The sequence below is a fragment of the Cyprinodon variegatus genome, unplaced genomic scaffold, assembly GCF_000732505.1.
Source record: "Cyprinodon variegatus isolate N-32 unplaced genomic scaffold, C_variegatus-1.0 Scaffold91, whole genome shotgun sequence".
Classification (NCBI taxonomy): domain Eukaryota; kingdom Metazoa; phylum Chordata; class Actinopteri; order Cyprinodontiformes; family Cyprinodontidae; genus Cyprinodon; species Cyprinodon variegatus.
In genome coordinates this window covers 1,192,316-1,213,550 of record NW_015150544.1, presented here as the reverse complement: position 1 = coordinate 1,213,550, position 21,235 = coordinate 1,192,316, and the positions used below count along the sequence as shown (strand labels likewise).

General features: G+C 38.5%; 1 protein-coding gene across 1 annotated transcript in view; it reads left to right on the top strand.

Moving 5' to 3' along the window:
* The window catches only part of LOC107084034 (ephrin-A3-like), a 124,347-nt gene that overhangs the window by 94,716 nt on the left and 8,396 nt on the right, over positions 1–21,235 (top strand). Inside the window, exons 2-4 of the mRNA XM_015373670.1 lie at positions 9,826–10,127; positions 12,241–12,306; positions 14,168–14,242. Coding sequence (XP_015229156.1) covers positions 9,826–10,127; positions 12,241–12,306; positions 14,168–14,242 — 443 coding nt within the window. The remainder of the gene's footprint in view (positions 1–9,825; positions 10,128–12,240; positions 12,307–14,167; positions 14,243–21,235) is intronic.

The following is a 21,235-nucleotide window of genomic DNA, read 5'->3' as shown; positions in this document are numbered from 1 at the left end:
ACTATGCATTGGTCGTTTGGAAAATCCTGTTGCCCATCAATGGCCCAGAGAGATCCTGGGAGATTAAAGTCAGGGTTTTGATAGTTACTGATTATTTGTTTAAAAGCTGGATACATCGAGGACTTGTTCATATGTTCCTAGACATACTTGCTAGAAACACACAGATATTCAGAGGATCTCTTTGACTCTCCTCCTTCAAGCAAAACCAGTGCAAGTTTGAAGAGGTTGTGGAGGAACCAGAGTTACAAGCAGCTGAACTGCAAAGAGGGAGACATTAATAAGGAGACACTGCTTTATTTTTACTTAAACGCCTAGTTTTCAGCTGTTAGAGTGGCATTAAATAATGGAAAAAGTCACACCTCTCAGCTAAAAGGGGAACTCACATATAATATATTTGCACTGGACTGATGAGTTACAATTGTTAGCGTGGGACTGCAGCTCTGGATGGTTATTGTTTCATTTATGAAGCCGTTTCAGTTTATCTTTGTAGGCATGCAGAGTAAATGTCACGACCAGGCAATGTCTCGCCAATGTATTAATTACCAGAATGATTCTTCATCTGAAAGCTTTGGCATTTCAACATTTCTCAGCTCAGCCGAGAACATCTGCGAGCAGTTTTTGGGGAGTTTAATCTCAAATCTCAGTGATTAAATGATAATTTCATGATTATTGCGAAGCCTCGGAGAAGTATTCATACTTCATGCTGGACTTTTTCACATTTATGTCACATTAGGAAGCACAAACTTCCAAGTTATTTGCTGGGACTTTATCTATGAGACAATTGCATGTCAGTTTGTAAGTGTGAAATGAAAGCAAAGATGATGCATGTTTTACAAATGTTTGAAAACATATATATATAAAGCTGACTTCTAAAGTGCTTTTCTATGAATTTATCATCTCTGTGTTTAAACAACTGCACCTGCAGGTCTTGCACAGTTTTGTTCTTATAGAACAATGAACAAATTTGTAAAAAAGAATATCAAAATTTTACATTTTATTTTAAACGCACCTAAAATTCTAAAAATATATCCTCCTTTGATCTAAATTAAAGGATCCTCACTAATAGGTATATTTGTTTAGGATCATTGTCTTGCTGGAAGCATCCCCACATCATGCTGCGACCACCCTCTTGTTTCAAACATAGGATGGGGTAGTCAGGCTGATGTGCAGTATTAATACAATTATTTCTGTTCGCCCTAACATTTGGATTCTGATGCAAAGCTTCAATAAAACTTAGAAAAACTTGCTGTGCCTGCAGTAAGGTCAGCCAGTGAACAGAAATCAATAAACTGCTGTCAAAGTAATAGGTATAAAAGGGACAATTATTTCAAGGTCTCCTTCACTCAAACTTGCTTAAGCAAAAGTATTGTAAAAGGGGTCTAAACGAGAAAGCTTACAGCTTTATTGACCAGATCCTCGCTGCAATTATTGGTAATGTTAAACATTTACTGCAAAGTTTTCTTACACAAAGCCTGGACCCGAATGTATAAAAACCAGTCAGTAATAACAGAGATATTTTTAAACAACATGGAGAAAGATGGAAGGCATCCAGAGGACATTTTTATGGATAAATCGTTAAATAAATAAAAAAAGGTTCATCAGGTTTTGTGAGACCAGAATTTCTGAAAGGTTATGAAAGAGAACAATGAATGCCTCCCTGTGGTTTAATAGTGGCAGAGGAGGGATGCAGCGTAGGTCTCTTTTCACAAACTAAATCAGCACTCGTTTTTTTTTTTTTTTTTACCTCAATTCTCCATTTTGGATCGAAGCAATTTAAACTGGTCCGTTAATTGCACCTTTAACTCAATCAGGGATGAGTCACTGAAGAAGCAGTGTTTATGTGCAGGTGTTGTCTTTTTTGTTTTGGTTGCATGTTCTCAAGTAATGACTTGAGGTGCTGAGATAGAGAGAAATAAGGCACAATTTAGCATTTTTATGTTAAAGGACTTTATTGTAAGGGTCTTACTGGTGGTAATCAGAGCACTGGTGAATGGCATTTGAGCTGTGGGGGTTTGTAAAGCATTGGTTTATCCTCCTGATGATGCTGATAATTACCCCTGGGAATGCATTTTAAGGTCATCCCTGATTGAGTTCAGCTGACCTCATCGTTACTGATAGATCTTGCAACACTGCATCTTGCAGAAATGCTGCTGAAGCATACCGGCAAGATTTTTGCATTAATTCTTCTCAAAAAGATAAAAGGTGTGTCTATTAATTCTTTATGGTAAGCAGGATGGAAATAGATCAACACAAATTACACTGATGAGTGATGTACATGCCTTGTGCAACAGATAAAAGCCTAATTCTGTCATCTTATTTTGTATTTATTAAAACCGTTTTAATATTTGCCTTTAAGATAAAGTCACAAGGGCGGAAAATGTTACATGTCTTTTTAAAATAAATGGTTTGCACTATAGCTTCCATCGTATAATGATGCTAACTCGCATTAAGTTATGCCAGTTAGTTTTGCCGCCAACTTTCGCATCACAACATTTTTTATTCTTTGGTCAAATTTATTTTTCTTTGTTTTCTTAATGTCCTGCTTGTTTGGATTTCCTGTTATTTATATTGAGGCATTCAGAGATAGACAAACTGCTGTTCTTTATTCCACTCTTTAAGCTTAAAGGTTAGCAACTAGTGGCTGGAAATTATCCTTCAGGATTTTCTAATAGAGATCATAATTCAGGAATTTATTGATTGCCATAAGTGTGGAAGCTGCAAATGAAATGGCCCAAACAAAAACTCTGCTACCACCGTGCTGTGAATTGCTGTGTTGGTTCCACAATAGATGGAATTGGATAAAAATAACATCTGAAAAGCTCCCCTTTGGTTTCCCAACAGAATACTTTCCAAAAAGCCTTGGGCATCACTAAGTGATTTTTTGTTTTTTTTTTTGTCAGCAGAGGGTTTTAGCCTCAAAAGATGCTATTTGGGAATCTTGGGATAGATTGTTATTGTTGAAGCTTTAAGTCTGACCTTAACTGAAGAAGCCGAGGCCAGCAGTGCTGCAGACATTATTCTTCTTTCTATGGTGACGTCCTGGATAAATCATTGATGTACTCTTAAGAGTAAGTTGGTTTGGCCAGCCCCTCCCAGGATCTTTCATTACTGTTTCCTGTTCTCTCCATATGTGGAAAATGGCTCTCGTTTGGTTTGTTGAAATCCCAAACTGTCAGAAAAGGCTCTGTGACACTTCCTAGAGTGATACTTTTCATCCGCTGTATTTGCTGACTTTATATTGTCAAATAGGTTCAATTTGATAGGCTTCAGATTAAAATAGAAACCAAAAATATTGATGCACCAAAATGTATATGCAATTATTAAGATATTTTGGCCAAAAAACTGAATTTTTCAGAATTTATGTCTTTCAGTTTTCAACTCCTCATCCTACTTTAGATTCTGTGCAAAACCATTTGGAGAAAATGTATTGATGCACTGTATTTCTAGGGCATTCTTTGGAAATGTGTCTTTCTGTTTCCAAAGGAAACCAGTGAAACACCAAGTAATGGAACTGAACCTAACATTTATCAGCTTAACTATTAATCCTTTTCAAACCTTGTTTCCTTTTCAGAATTTGGTTTATTTTTCATTACAGGTACAATTCATTTAATGCAGTTGCTCCAAATGCTCTGTTTATGGCACGATTGTCTCTTACTGTATCCCGACATCACCATTATTTATTACTGTCTGTATTCTCCAAAGACTTCCTTCTTTGCAGATTTGCAATGTATAGCGTTGCTATCTTTGTCTCTTTCTCTTGTCCTCTTCACTTACTCCACCTCTCCCCTGCTCTTTTACTCCATCCCCTGCAATCTGTTCCCCTTGGTAGTCTTCACCAGCTTGTGCAGCATTTACTAACTAGCTGTGCACTCCCACTCGTAGGGAAATGATGATGAGACAGCAAAATCACCGCAGAGACAATGCAGGGCAGAAAAGGGGAGAATCTGCAGGAAAAGCTGTAAGAAAAAGATCAATCATTCTTTTTTTAAAGAACCTTTACAACATATACTGTATGTTCATTCCATAGTATTTCTATATATCCCTTCCTGGACCTTCCTTCCTTTCCCTTTGCTCTGTGCTGTCATAATCATACAATGCATTTTCCCCCTCACTTCTCTCTCATCCTATCCTAACTTATTAAATCTGCCTCACTGCTCCTTCTCTGCTTTTCTTCTCCTGTCTTCTCTCCGTAGCCCAGGAACCTTTTTGTCTTGTGTCACTAAGTGGAAGGCTTATATAACGGCAAACACCTAAGGGTGGGGTGGGGGGAATCCTTTCTTCCTCTCACCCACATACCTTACATCATTTCACGTCATCCTTCTTCCTTTTGCACTTGCTTTATCCTTCTCTCTCGTCTGATAATGTGAGAAACAATTGGCCCTCCTGCAGCAAGGTTTGGGTAAATAACACATAGTTACTAAAACAGCATGCAGGGCCGGTTTAGGTTACTTTTAAAAGTGCACCACAATTTTGAAACCAGTTTAAGCTGTTTCAACATACTGTTTTTGTGATTCAAGTTGATTTTATCTGCATACAAAGAACAATGAGGACTTTTATAGACATGTATTAAACATAAAATACTGTTGCCCCTCCCCCACACGTTGCTCCAAGTTGTCATCCAGCTGTCTAAGGTGAATACAGTATGTGAAGGGAATTGCTGTTTTTTTCTGAATCAAATACCTAGAAAACCTTTGGTTTTGTCAACCCCTCCCTTCTGTGTATTGCTTTTTTATGCTCTACAGTTATGTAGAAAATGCTAAATTGTAACGTCAATCTAAAAGCTTTTGTTGTATTCAGATGTCCTGCACTGCAGGTGTTTTGTCCGAGAAATTATGCAAGTAATTGCTTGAAAAAGCTATGCAGGAAATACCTCCTACACACAAAATTATACAATAGGTGTTTTTTATTTAATTAGGGAAAATATTAGTAAAGGTCAGTTTGACCATTTTTAAAGATTTTGTAGCACCAACAGCCTTTATCCAAAGTAATTATTAGGGAAATTGGCATAAAGAGAAGAAGAAAGACATCTAGAAAGGCTTCTTTGGTAAGGAATTGAGCCTTGGACTGCAGTCCCAGGGATATTTAGCTTCTGCATGTTGAACACTCACTCTACCACAACACAACATGCCACCCTCCTTTGTTGTTTTCTGTCTTGTAGATAAAATAGATCTGACAGGGTACACATTCCATACCACTTTGTTTGTGATGTGAAATCTCCTGTACATATTTTTCGATTGTTTGCATACAGTGATGGATTGAAAGACCAGCATTAAATTAATGCACACTATCAGCTTGTGGTTGGTGGATGGGGCTCCAAGGCAACATAAAGACAAATACCAAACATTGCAGCTCTTGTAGCTGCTCTTCTTTCATGCTTTCTCTGTTTCTTTGGTACTTATTCTTCCATGGTTGTATTTCAGTGCCATCTTAGATGGGAAAAAAGTAAACAAAAATGTAACAAGAGACAATTTTTTGTTGTTAAACAACATGCATATGATCCATGGAATGCCTCAATGCATAACGTTTGACCGAAGTGTTAGCTTTATTTAAGGAATTTTTCAGGTCCAAATAAAGCACTTGGTGTGTATTGACACTCTATGCCAGCTGGTTATCTCAGAAATTCACCTGTGTAACCTGAGAGGGACTGATCTGCCGCTGAGTGACTGACATTTACCTGATCAAACTCTTTTTTTTTTTTTTTTTGGTTTTAATCTAGACAGTGAATGTGTTCCTGTCTTTACATGTAACCAGTAGTCTAGTTTTAAAAAAAAGGGGGGCAGTGAATTTTTAATTTTTTTTTGGAAGCATACATACCCTAATTAATATATATATATTCACCTAAAGCAATATGCATGGTATGGTTGTTACATGTCAGGTCATTGACCTTGACCAAGGCACCTTAGAGTAGAACTGCAGTCAGTCCCTGGATTGTCATGGCTGTCACTGCCCCTACATAGTTAGGGACATATACAGGTAAGACAATTACTCGTAAGCCCACAGCCCGCCACATGTTGAAAGGGAACTATTGTTGCAATTACTGTTAATATATAGTAGAAATTTTACACATTCAGTAATACATTACATTTTTTTAGGAAGGGGGATACCACCCCCCCCCCCCCCCCCCCTCATCTAGAGTACTGCATGTAACTCCATGACCTCTTAATCTGCTGATCCATAATGATCTGCTATCAGTTTCCAAAACACAAAGAGGGATTGTTTAATTTTGCCTCAGTGCTGAGTGGCTTTCAGGAGCACTTAACCTCGAAGTCACAGGTCACTAAATTATTCTGTTTAGAAAGTCTGGTGCTTTTTAATGTCACCATTGGTGGCCTTTCATGTAGTGTTGTTTTAGTTTACTCAATTAGCTGTATTGTTTGTTGATTTATACAGTTTTTGATAGTTTAGTTTACCAGTAGCAGGGCGATATGCACTTAAAATCTTATTCCAATATCGGGTGATATTATTGTAGGAATGATAAAAGTGTGCCATAAAATGGGACAGATGGAACCAGTATTCAAGGTGAGACAGTCAGTAGGAAAGTTCAAAACATTATAAAAAAAAAAAAAAACAGAACTGAAGCGAGGAGCAGCGGACCTCGTGGCTGCAGGGGGGCGGGGCGCAACCCATCTCTGATTCTGGAGGGAGAAATAGAGGTAATGATAATCTCAGTGAGTCACTTACCTGGTTTCACAGTTCAGTCCGTCTCCTGAGAAAGAGGTGCGATCAAGCCAATGGGCCGCCAACCAGAAGCGGTGTGTGGTGCCCAGAGTGTCCCTGATGCTGTAGCCCCGGAGATCTTGCAGAAAGCCGATCCAGGTCAGGGGAAGCCAGGGTAGGCAGGAACAGTTCAGGAATCCAGGAGACCTCCGCTCAATCGGAGGTTCCGATTCAATCCTCAGAGTGTGAAGGAAGGTTTACTGTAGAGTCAGGCGAGTCCAGAAGCTTGCCCAGACAGACACGCACAGATGCAGACAGTCAGGCTCAGATGCAGAAGGGGAGGCTCACTCGTTGAGGGAAACAGAGACAAGACGTGGTACCAGCTTTAAACTGATCTTCTCCTTGGAGCCAGCTTACGGGAATAAAATTGACCTTCTCCTTGTTCTGAGCCAAAACCGAGGGGAGACGACCAGGACACGATCTGAAGACAAGAGAAACACTAAAAACCCTCTAAATCCACCGGCCGCCAAGAACCAGGACATGAACCATGGATTAAACTTAACTAACAGCCATAAACAAACTGACAGCAAACAATGGTCTGGCCTCGATAGCTGGGCTGAGCCGAATATAAAGACACAGACGCAGGTGGATGAGATGGGTGGTAATTACAGACCAGAAGGAGTTAGGCAGAGGAGTGAAATGAACAATTAAGGCCAGCTATCGGGCAGAGTGACAAAGTGACGATTTTTTTTTTTTATTATTATTACTTCATCACGGTCTTTATCACATAACTCTACAAGTGTGACTGCTTACCACAGCCATCATGGGCACAATCAAGAATAATAGTCTTGAAGAACATTCACATTTAAATCTAGCTTCTTCAAGACATAATAGTATATATCACTATTGCAATTTAACAAAATTACAATTACAATTACAACTGCAATTTTAAAATCTCAGAGTCATTGCTTGTTAATCACACTATTATTAATGAGAGTAAAACACAAAATGTCTCCTTCCAGCCCTTTAGGTGGTGTTAAACACTTAAAAATGGTTTGTCTCCACACAGCAAGGCAGAGAGAGTTGCAGCTAGCAACAGATTCATGCATGCAAGTAGAAGTAAACACTTTTTCACACAATGGTTACAGAAAAGTCCTGTAACAATGGACTCTGGGGAATCAAGCTTTAAAAAACAAAAAGCCTGTGGTCTTTAATATCTACAGCTTGAGGTTAGTGCAAAGGAAAATCCAAATAAAATCGCAATTTTGATAAAAAATAATAGCAATTTAGATTTTTGGCAAAATCGTTCAGCCCTAGTAGTAACTGCATTTATTTATAGTTTTTAAATATGTAAATTTCTTAATTAGCATATACATAATAAATTAAAAAGATAAAATAGTAAAAATAAAAACAATTCATTCTGTTTATGGAGATTTTAATCATCGTTGATTCTAATCTACCATTTATTAACACATCCTCATAATGACTAGCAACTTGTCTTGATGATGATAAAGATATGATGAATGCCCACCCCTAACCACTAATGATTAGATATTGTCTGTTTAATGATACATTTTTATTCCCACTTTTATCCACAGGTGTAACAGAAATAGTCAAAGCCATCCTCTCATTGGGTTGGTTCAGCTCTAACCAAACTGCTGTCCTATTATAACTCTCTCTTACTATCAAACAACACTTGACTCCCTCCAACTTTTAATGCTCCACATTTGAACACTCAACCCCCACCTCCCCTACCACATCCCACCCTGCCCACCATCACTAAATATAGTCTCCATGAAGCATGGCTGCGTCCTTTCTTCCTGAAACGCTGCAAGACAAAAGTCTGTCATCTTCCATCTGCAGCAACGGGGACAGAAAGCAGAGATAAGACTGATGACTATAAAAGTAGAAGAGTCATTAAAAAGTAGATAAACATCTGCCTCAGCATGTGGGTAAATGAATAAAAGGATAGAGATCCAGGAACAAAAGGTGCAATTTTAACAATGTCGGAAAGTGAGACATAAAAAGAGAAAAGGAAAGGTTTATGGCATTTCCTGCCATCATTTTTCTAATTGAGCTTTCAAAACTGTGGAAACCTCGAGGAGTAATGAGTCTGGCAGCAGATGCATTATAACAAACACAATGATGGATAGTTATGACTGTGTAAGTGCTTCTATAGGCATAGAAAAGATGATGTGTATGGAGGAGAAGACAACCAAGAGATAAATATTGTTGCACAAGGCAGCGTACAGAACTTAGAGCTTATATTCAGCACAATCTCTCCCCCTAATGGTGGAAAGGAGTCATTACATCAAGAGCAGGTTAAACATCACTGCAGTCGAGGACAATTCCCTTCTCATCAGCTCACCTGCAGGAGCCTTTGTAATGATTTCTACTTTCTCTAATTACAGACTATGTAATTTACATAATAGGTGTACTCAATATTACACACAGTGTAGGTAGCAGGCAGTCACAGCACCCACACAGCTGTTCAGTGAGTCAACTAAGGGAGTTATTTTACTATCACATCTGCTTGACCACAGAGAGGTTCTGCCTACCTGCTAACAGCAGGCTCATCCGATCGTAACGGCTCCCTGAGGAGCTCGCCCAGTGATGGGTACGGCGTGCAGACCGGTTCCCCTGCAGCCAGAACATACATCGTCACTGACAGGATCTCCTTCTACCTCAATGACCCAGGCATGCTCAGGGCAGGGGATAACACCCAGGAGGGCAGATTATCATTCCCAGCAGAACCACAGGCCGTCCCCAGGATGCTTTAAGTGAGAAAACGTGTTTTTTCACATGTGGAGAGAAGTCCAAGCTGCAGTCCTGACATGTACTGTATATAATCCACAGTGAGATTCTAACATTTAAAAAGGGGGCATATTACTGTTTTAATCACCTATTTCATTTATTTTCTATTCCTCCATTCATTCTTTTAAAAATGAAACATCAAGAAAGATAAAAGAATGTTGAATGCTTTCCACTTATTTGGTTCATATTTGTCTGATTTGATAGAATCTATGAAATCTAAATTGGAAGATTTAACTTAAACCAATAAATACTTAAAATTGCAATTTCTATTAATGTCAGTCAAATGTTCGATTGTTACTCTGAAGCAATTATTTTTTATTTTTTTTTGCTCATCCTGATCCTTTTTCTTTTTAGGCTGCGGAGAGAGGGATACACTGTGCAGGTCAGCGTCAACGACTACCTGGACATCTACTGCCCGCATTACAACACCAGCCAGCATGGGACTCTGGAGCGGGTGGTAGCAGAGCAGTACATCCTCTACATGGTAAACTACCGAGGATACTACACCTGCAACCCCCAGATGGGAGTAAAACGCTGGGAGTGCAACCGGCCCCACGCGCCCCACACACCCATCAAGTTCTCTGAGAAGTTCCAGCGGTACAGCGCCTTCTCGCTGGGCTACGAGTTCACCGTGGGCCAGGAGTACTACTACATCTGTGAGTCACTAGCTCATTGTGATGGATGGAAAAGGCCTGAGGGTGCTGCACATCCAATATCTGTGATCGGAGGCTGTAATTTAGAGTGTCTCTTCACCCACATGTATCGACGGCTTGTGGGTTTTGATAATAGATCCTAGAAGTTGAGCTGAGGACATTCAGTTTCCTGCAGCCACAGTTTTTATTAAAAAGTCTTGTATTTGATCAGATTTTTTCACATAAGAACCACAAATGAATGGGTCTTATTTCGATTGTAATTATTTCAACAGCACATGAGGGGCATAATTGTTATATGAAAAATATGACATGGCTTAAGAAGGATTTATTATTAATTTGCTCATTTGTATTTAACCCTTTTTACTCTATTACAGCCTGTGCAAGCTGTAGTTCAGTACAAGCAGCTGCCTTCAGGAGTTTTTCATGATCAGTACACAGAGTTGTCCTTGAATACCTCAGTGTCAATAAACCCACAGCTGGTTTACAAAGGATCCAAAGGTTTGTTGGAGAACATTGGTAAAAAAAAAACAACATGATAAAAAATGAAAGAAAAAAAAACACACCAGATAGGCCAAGGATAAAGATATGGATAAATTTAAAGCAGGATTGGATAGCAATCCATCCATTTTCTGTCACGCTTATCCAAAGCGGGATCGCAAGTGGTGCTGATGCCCATTTCCAACTGTCTTTTTGAAGAGTGCTTTTTAATCCATGATCTGAACCTAGCTTAGAAATGGCTGACCATCTAAGCTGACAGGCTGGGCGAGGACCATGAGGAGGAAGAGCTGCAGCTCAGGGTATTTCGGAAAAGTGGAAGCAAGAAAGCTATTGTTGAAGGAAAGCCGTTAAAAGGAATCTATATCAGCAGAACCACAACGATTCACATCCATCAATCAGCAACTTTTGTAAACGCAGGACAAGTCTCGCTGAAGAGCACTAAGATGTTGAAACTCCTCAAAATATATGGTAGTTGTTTTGGAAGCATCAACAATTTTCTTGTGATTTGTGTCTCAATGGGAAGAGAAATCAGAAGGTTGTGTTTTAGATTCATTTTTCCCCCACAAATGCCAAATGCTTTGATTGAGAGACTGAGTGAGCGTATTATAATGTATAGTCTTGAATAATTTTGATTGGTTTATGCGACTCAAAAAGAGAAATGTTTATTTTAGGGGTCTGCAACCTGTGGCTCTGGAGCCACCAGTGGCTCCTTGGACCCCCTACAGTGGCTCTTAACAGTGGCTAAGACTGAAGAATAACTTAAGGTTTTATATAAAGTATAACAAATACTAGCCTTTTCATTAGCTTTTTTAATTATTTTATTTTTATTTTCCACAAAAAATATTATACAGAACAAAATCCATCCAATGCTTTGTTTTCTTTGTCCTAAAACCTTCAAAATACTAATAAACGGTTGGTTGTTACTAATGGCAACATATTTTCTTTAGCCAATATTGCCTTGTTTAGTTGAATCTTTCATAAGCAGACTAAAAAAGGGTCTCTAAATGCCACAGTTTGCAATAGAAATCATTTAGTCTGTGCTCAGAAGCACTAGTTGATATGATCATTTGTTATTATGCATGCCTGAAGATTGTCACACATGTAAGAGATGCTCTGATCAGATGAGACCAAAATTGCTACTCATCCTCACTGTTTTCTTACAACGATACATGGTGTTAGCAGCATCATGCTATGGGGATACTTTTCATCAGTATGAGATAGGGAAGCTGTTCAGCATTAATGGAAGTAAGGATGAAGCCAAATATTGGACATATCTGGAAGTCTGGAGTCTGCAGAAGATCTGATATTGATGCAGAATATTTACTGTTTTCTTTCTTGAAAAAAACAAAATGAAATGTTGCTAAGGATGAATTACACACAGATGGACTCCTAAGGTGTATTTTTTCAAGGGTGTCAAAGTGAAGGAGGATGTATACATCCTCCTGACACTTATCAGGTTTCACATGGATCCTTCTTCCTCCACTTCACATCTGTGCTCTACTTTAGAGTGGTCTATTACTGAAAAAATCCCATAGAAAAAGATGGAAGTTTGTGAGGGTGATGTGGCCTGCAGAGGGCACAAGGTTGACATATTATGTGTGTTTGTCCCCTATTTTAGCCACACCCATCCACCACCATGGCCACAGCTGCCTGAGACTGAGGGTCTTCGTCTGCTGCTCCACTGGTGAGACTCCTCTGTTTCCACTCTAGAGTCTGATGTGGCTCTTTATGACCTACAAACACAAAGAAACAACGTGATGAAAAAAGAAATAAAGAAGATCTAAGGGTTGCATCTCAGAGCGGCGAGAGAGAAGGCTCTTCTGCCTCACGCTGCCTTGACGAGGTTTTGATGATGCAGTTTCCTCCCTCAAAGCAGTCCTCTGAGAATGACAAGCTAATGTTATTCTCTTTCTCTGTGCTATTACAGTAATGTTCTGTCTCATTCTGTGACTGACATGCTGTCGTGAAGATCTGCAAAAGATGTGGAGAAAGTAAAAAAAAAATGCATTCAGCTGTGAGATTCAGATCTTTCAGCCCTCCTCTTCTCTGTAAATCCTCTTCCTCTGCTTTCTTCTTGACCACCCCCTCTGCCTATCTCCCCGTCTCCCTTTCTTTCTCTCTGATGCCTGCTGCTCTGTATAGTACGCGTGTTATTTTTACCCTGGTAGTCTGCGCTCTCCCCTGCAGGCCTTTGATCAGGCAGCGTGGTAAAGAAAGCCTCCCCCCTCTCCTCTAACCTTGTCAGCACTAATACATCCCACTTTCCCAGGCCAGCGTCATTCCCCATGTACAGATCACCTCAGCTCACCCTGCTGTCGCTGCCAATCTGTTGATGCTCCCTTATTTGCATGTAGTTGAGTCTGATGATTTAAAGCTTTTGAGGGTGTTTTATGTCTGCCTGCACATTTCCACCCTCGTTTTGTCTGATGTAGGTGCATTTATTGAAGGGTTCGTTGCATTCAGTCATTTTTACAGCTCGCCATCAGAAGTGTCTTTCATTTCAGCTGCCCTGATCCATCTTTAACCTTGACAGAACAGGGCTTCAGAATAAGACAAAGGGGGTGAATATTCATGAGTTTGCTCCTCCCGTCTGTGCATTATCAACAGGAACTCATTTAATTTGCTTGAATAAAAAGAAGGTTGCTTATAATTTGTCATTTGCAAAAGGTAACATAATTGCTGTGTGTATTGCTGCTCTTGAATGAAAGTCATAATGTCTTGAAAATAGGAAGCTAACTAAAGTCAGTCATTTTTTTTTTTATTTGGGGGAAAAGAAGGTTTCTTCAGTTCCTCCAAACTATCAACCCCTGTTCAGTCTTAATCTGCTTTACCGTCACAAACTGCAAACATTTCTGCAAATAGTTTCATGATCATTTAGTCAAGTGCGTTGGATTGGCTTGACCTTGTTGCAGCTTTTTCTCTTAAAACCTTGGAAAACAGCTAGGTTGAAACACAAATTTCCACACTCCTCATTGTGCATTTAGTATTATTTATGAAGAAATTGCATACTTTTATATAAATATATAAATTATGTCATAATGGGGTTAATGTCTGAACTTTGGTAAGTGGTATTCGATAATCTCCTGGTTAGAATCTGTGGACTGTTCTGACCTTACTAGGTCATTCTGGGCTGGACAGGGCTCCTTTAAAACTAAGAATTATTGCTGCCATTTTTGAATGGTCTGATGTATAGCACAGCTCTACTTCTGCCCAAGGTTAATCTATGCGTACACACAACTTAAAAGCCATGTGCCAGCTATTCAAAGAGCAAACTGAATTTAATTCTAAGTCTAGACAAACAGTCAAAGTAATGACAGTCCCTAAATAAATTCTTTAAATCCTCCAGGCGCTGTCTGGATTTACAGTACACAATTTCTCAACTGTTTCTCCAATCCACTTTAACTCCACCAAGCTGACCTGTTAATGTACACAGATTAATCCTGCTGCAAATCTCCGTTTTTTTTTGTGTGTGTGTGCGTGTCCCTTCCTATAACTGATTTTATCTTCCATCTTCTCTCCATCTGTCTGTCTCTGGTATGTTACAGCCTCCCAGGCAGATGATGACTCCAGTCAAACTCCCGACTACACAGTCAGACCGAACATCAAAATACACAACATTGGTGAGTGACACTAGTCTATGGAAGCAAGCTGGACTCCATGCTGGCTTCTACAGAAATGTGGCTTATTTATTTCTTTTGATGTTTTTTGCTTAAAACAGTTTTTTAAATTAGGTCAATATTATTATTTTAGTAATTTCCAATACAACTGCAAGAGCTCTGAAGAAATCACTAGTACCAAAACTCCTCCCTTATTATTTCCAATCATGATTCTAAAATATCCAAAATAGTTCAAATCAGGTTCCTACAGGTCTTTTAAAACAATGAAATGCTTTTATATTTTTAATTTGGTGTTATGAATGTTTTACGTTTTAGTCGCTTCAGGTCTTTTAAATTGTACATATGCTTGATTATCTGTACAGGGTTTTTATATAGATGATTAACTCTCTAACAGGGCCGCCATTTATACTTATAAGTATTATTTTTCTCATGTCTATTCATTCCCCGTTGCCTAACAACGAACAACATGTTTTATGTATAGTATAGGCACTTCAAGACATTTTCTTCAAATGTGTGTAATGGCTGGCTATCCATGCCTGAACCTGGACATCTAATGAATAAATTCCTTAGTAACGAAGTTGGGATGTGGTACTGAATTAAAGGCCTGTTTCACAGTTCAGGAGGAATGTGGGCGGTATTTGGTAATCTCCTGGTTAGAATCCACGGACTGTTCTGACCTTAACTGGGTCATTCTTGGCTGAAAAGGGATCCTTTAAAACACAAACTGAAAATTATGAAACCCCTTTTCAGTGCTTCTTGGATCACTGCATGTTCAGAACACGAAAAAAAAAAAAGGAAACCCTTGAATAAAAAGACTCACAACACAGGATTGAACTCTTCTAATTCAGTAGATTATGGTGTTTTTTTATGCAAACACTGGCTCTGTGTGGAATTACTGAGTCACAAAGGACTGTTGGTTGCAGTGTTTGGTTAGCTATTATATTTTAGGTGTTCCTAAATGTTTGGCTACTTAGACCGACTTTCCGCTTCTTGCCACCATCTGATAGATATAATGGTCAGGGTATCTTGTGCAGTTAAGGCTGCACAAGATGGATATACTGATAAGGGCCTTGTTAGCAGGCCTGTGGCTGCTGATTTAGTTTTAGGGGGAGAAAGACTAAAGCTTCCAGTCCATCAGCTACAACCTTTATCTTGACATTTAAGAATATAGATCCTCTCAATAAAATGATATCCTGGATACAGGCAGCTCAAATAACTTTTTTCCTTGGTGTTAGCTCTCAAACTTGGAGATGGAGTAAGTTATTCAGAGAGAGTTAAATCGAAAAGAGTCTGGCGAGATGGTTTGTGAATCTCACCAGTGTGCCACCTGGAGCATCCTTTGTAGCTGCTTTCTAGGTACCTTCTGCTGTGAGGTGACACCAGGCTAGTTCCAGAACTTTCAGGAGGGACTAAAATCCCCTTTGCCTTTAGAGCATCTTCAGATCTTCCAAAATCCATGGATTTCTTTCAAGTGGAAACCTTTGATGGGTCCTTGGTTTGATCTCCAAACCAAAATTAAGACAAAAAAAAGGTCTAGATTCCCTTTTATACATCAATTATATTCAGTAAACAAACTTTTTTTTTTTTCAAATAAGACTTCATGTTATTATGTAGTATATCTTGAAAATCAGCAGCGATTGAAATTACTTAACATGATAATTACAATAAATGATGGGAGTAGACTGAGCCAAACCTCTGAAACTGAATTAGCCTCATTGCTGACCTTATTACAATCTTCATTTGTCATTGTCATTATAAGATTAATTATTTCCTCTATCAGCTGCATTAATCCAGTCATAACGCCACACGGTTTCATGGCCTCACGTGATTCTACAGGAGAATGATCTTAATGAGAGGCACACATTGAGGCATAAAGAACACTTGCTTTTGGACGCCATGGAAAAGGGTTTTTAGGAATTTCAAAGTAATAAATATTTACAAAAAAAAAAGCAGAAGAACAAGATTATATATTAATTGTTTCAGTACTACAGTCCTGGAAGCTACAGCAACAGTACTTTTTCCAGTCTTTCAGCTACTATTTCTTCCTATTTACAAGAAAGCCACCAAGAAAATTGAGGTCTTACATGAAACGAAAGGTTGGTGTTTACTTAAGGAGAGCAAATGTCAGGGAAAGAGTCAGTTGCTCAGAGTAGTGGTTATATAAAACCTCTGTTTTCCTTTGTCTTTTCTTATCCCCATCTCAAACAAAAGTCTTTTGCTGGGAATCATTTAGCAGGCTTTTTTTTTGCAGGGGCTGCAGGCAGTCTGTGACAAAAGAGTGTAACCCTTCTTAGATTGGAACCGCCACCAGCAGAGTCTACCCCCCCCCAAAAAAGCTGCAGTCATAAGCATCGTGATCAAAGAGTTAAAGAGAAACAGTGGGACAGGAAAAGAATACAGGAGGGACAAAGAGGAAGTCAGGGATATAAAAGATACTGGAGAGAAATGCAGCAGTAAAGTACAAAGGACAGATGAGGAACGAAAAATAAAACTGAGTAGTGGGCGAATAAACAGGGAGAGAGTGGATAGCCAGTAAAAAAAAAAACTCAGTGGTGGCTGGATTGCTCAGCAGTATCTCCGGTTCCAGCTTACCTAGAATTTAATACACATATTCCCTGGCAGGAAATCATAAAAAATCATAGCCTCCAGTGCCGTGATTCTTTTTGCTGAATACATTTGGAGGAGGATGCCCAGATTGATGCACATGCACAGACTCTGACACACTAAAAAACCTCCAGTAGCTCCAGTGACCGCTGGACTCCCACTCTCTGACTCAGCCTCAGGACCAGACCAGCCCACAGACTGGCTCAGCATCAAAGTTTCTCCATCGCATATGTTTAGCCTTTTTTCATCTTTTTTTTTATCCTACATCATTATCTAACTTCCTGCGTCATATTTTCTTTATTTAACTCAGTTTTTAAGGATAACGCTGATTGTTGCAGTTTGATTGTCTTTTTTTAGATGGTATATCAAAAGCTTTATCCAGAATATCAGTAAATATAAGCAAATGGTTTAAATTCTGATCAAATACTTACTAATTAGTTATCTTATTAGATGGTCTACCATAGCTACTTGAATATTCAATTAAATAATACTTTAATAATCCCAAAGCAAAATTTCAGTTTTAGTACAGCCGGTCCAAGGGGGACGCAGTGTCTGACGTCTTGCTGCCGTGAAATGCCCTGCCAGACATATTTTTTTATTACACCATATATTTCTGCTGTTCTTCTGTGTAAATGCTTGTGTTAAAACATGTAAAATTATTTCAAATAGTATTAAATGTGTAACATATGTTTGGAGGAAATTGGGTTCTATATTAACTACCTCTTAAGCAGGGGTCACCAATGTGGTCACTAAGGGGCCCCTTAGGGGCCTCATGGGGTGCCCACAGCAAATGCACAACACACCAGTTGGCTAAGATAGAAATGTTATTTTATTCTGTTTCCCTTATTTTTTAATCATTTATAGAGCATTTTATCATTTTATTTCATACAGAATATTTCAGCATTTATAGAGATTTGAAAATGAAAATATCATAAAGAAAATTTGGAGTTAAAAGAAACAATAAAAATAAGTTTATTATGCATGAAATTAAGGTAAACACCGACCCTTCCTTCCTTCCTTCCTTCCTTGGTAGCCCTTATATGACTCAGTACCCATGGAGTAGCCCTCGGCCTTAAAAAAGTTGGTGGCCCCTGCACTAGAGATCTCATGCAAACCAGATCTGGGTGAAAAGAAGGACCCATCTGAGTCCTTGATTTTTTTTATTATCTTGCACTGAGACCTTCATAAGGTGCTAAAATGGTTGCACTATAATGGGTAAAATTTAGTAAGTAAAAAAAACAGCCTGTTTTTTACCCGGGTTCACCAATCAAGTCTGAGTAAATCGATATGGGGCCCAGTTCCACCTGTTGGCCGGGTTATGATGCATGAAACGGGGAGAAACCCTGAAAATGTATAGTATTCAGTAGAAATAGGACTTTGTAGTTGATAGGAAAAGATAAGTGTTTTTGTATGACAATAAAATTGAATGAAAGTTTTTGTAGTTTTTAGTTAAAACTGATTAACATAATGTGCCCTCATCATACTAAATAGATTTTATGACACAAATACAAGTTACTCATATGAAAATATTCAAAAACCTTCAATATCTAAAACTGTAAATATATTTTATACTCATATTGAATATCTCAAATGAAAAACCTGTTTGTTGAATCGTTGTGTCCAGGTTGGTAAAAATCTCCACCTGTGACCTCAAGTTACTCTGCCCTCTGCCTGCAGCTAAAGCGTTGTCATCTATTTTTCTACTCTCCACAGTTCTGTTTTGTCACCAACTTTATTAGAAACATATTAGATTTACTAGATACATGGTACTGTATGTAGCTGAGGGTATAGGCTACTGACACATAAAACTTGGATTGCACCAGTGGAAATAGTTTGCCTTGAGCTGTATAAAAAGTTGAAACTAACTATTGCAGCATGGTGAAAATATAGTGTAGTTTTCTTTTAGGTTTGCAAAAATCATCATGTAGAAAACTCTGTAAAAAGCATGTGAGGAAAAGGGGGAAAACTAACAAAACCATGTAAACACGTCCTCTTTAAATAAAATTCACAGTCAGCCCAAATAACCTGCAAGAGAAAAGTAAGGGGAGACAATTAAATAGCACTCAGACTCTCCGCTGTAAGCATTCATCACACTTAATCAGTTGTTTGTCGAGAAACTGGTACCATTTTGCAGTGTGCATGAGAGCATCGCTTACAAATCACTTTAAGGAACAAGGCTACTGTTTGTTTGCCGCCCGTCATCTTGTCTAAATTGCTTGCTGTTCTTGCCCTATTAAAAAAGAATTTCCACATCTCTGCAATTAATGTTGCTGGGTCCACTGCAAGACTCAACCCACTGAAATGATTGATGAACTATGAAATAATTGGATTTGCTATTTTACTCTCTGCAGCTCAATTCTCTCAGCTTGTTTAGGACAGTATTTATAAATAGCAGCAGTGTGTTATTGCTGACCATTTAGAGAAAAGAATCACTACAGCAATAGTGAGTCCTTATCATGGGATTAATCATCTGCAGTGTTCTTATAGAGTTTTCCTTTTTTTCACATTTAAATCCTAAAAAAATCTTTTTTTTTTATAAAACACAGATAACCAGAGTAAATAAGATATTCAGTTTATAAAAAAAATGTTCTCAAAACTTAAAGGAAAATAAACTTTTGAAATCAGTCATTGTAAAAGCATAACTTCCCCTATGTTAAGTCTTTAATATATACTGTAACTTTGGATTCAGTGTTATTGCATCTCACCTCTATTATCAAGAAATCCCACAAGTTCTGTTATAAGTAATAGCGCAAAGTTCACGTACACATTTTTTAACAGCATTTTGTTTTTTCCTTCAAATTATCTTTTATTTTGAATTTTATTATCAATCATTTCAATTTGGTGGCCAGTAGGTGAAACAAATAAAAAAATATCAAGCAATTACGCTTCAAAACAATTGCAAATATATAAATGAAGCAAACTTCAAAACCCCCAAAAAAGCAAACAGGAAATTGCTGCAAAAGAAAAAATGCAGTAATCAAATAAATTGATTACAGCAGGAGCCTAAAACCAACAAAACTAAATGCAAAGTAAAAAATGCAGCTGTCGCTTACTTAACCTGTTGGTATTTGCAGCATTTTCCCTTTTGCTTCTAATTTCTGTGATTGCAGTAATTTTCTTTTGCAGTATCTCTCTGTTGCATGGTGTGTTTTGTAATGTGTCTTTTAACACTGCTGGCTTCCTTTGTGTGGAATGTTTGAAAATGTGTGAAGAAATGTTGAACCCAGAAGAGGTCTGTATCCTTTTCCTGTGAACTCTGTGACCAGAAGAGCTAAAGCTGTTGTGCTCACTCTGTTTTTGTAACATCCAAACAATAGACATGTGGCCTTTGAGCTGAATAAATAAAAGTGTCTGAGTATCATAGGTTGCAATAACAATAAAAGAAATAGACTGCTGTCTAAGCAATGCGTTGACCAGGTACTCAGTCATTCTGAAAGTCTGTTTAGGATAAACAGCTCCATCATTGTCATCCTTAGAGAGACAATGGCTGAATATTTTGACCCTACTTTATGGCCGTAAATAAGCTTTGAATAATTGAAAGCAGTTTGCTCTCATAGATATTGTGGATGTTATTCCTATCCAGATGCAGATACAGAGTTGCCTCATGCTGTTTATGGCTCTCTGTAAATCTGCCATCACCGCGGTGTCACTGGCAGGGAGATTTATCAGCCCAGACAACCTCTCCTACTTATTGACAGTCCAGAGCCAATGTTTCTTATCTCACTGGAAAACGCCTTGGGTGTTGTTCTGTGGATACAGGAGCTGTTCTGCATGCCTCCTGTTGTTCTGTTGGGCTGCAGGAATGCACCCGGAAATTGATTCCTGGGTCCTAAATTTGAGCCGTGAAGACAGGTATCATACGGAAGACCTCTGGTTGCAGCAGCCTTAGGCATTCAGCATCCCCCACTTGGTTCTTCAATAACAAGATTTCTTGAAAAATAAAGGGTTTAGATGATGTGTTTACTTTGTGGTTTGTCCAAGTAAAGAGCCTGTAAACAACTCTGTAAAAGTTAATTCATGCAAGAAACCACATAGATGTTGCTGTATGAACTTGTTTATATAAAGGTAAACATGAACGCTCTGATTTATACTTAATGGTCTTGCTGGCTGTATGTTTGGGAATCATTCTCCTGCAGGAAAATTTACCTGCATGTCTCAAAAAGGCCTCTTTCAGAATTTGTTGCCCTTTAATTATCTTTTATCAGCTGCCCTTCAGACCTAACCAGCTTCCCTGTCAATTAAGAAGGTCCCAAACCATGATAATGCACCCCAACAGACTTCTATGGCACCATGGTCTTTCAAACCCAACAGCTGTTTTCAGCATGTTCATCCAAAGGCAGTGGTACCTCTGGTAAAAAGTGTGAGAAATCATTTCACAAATTCGTGGCATAA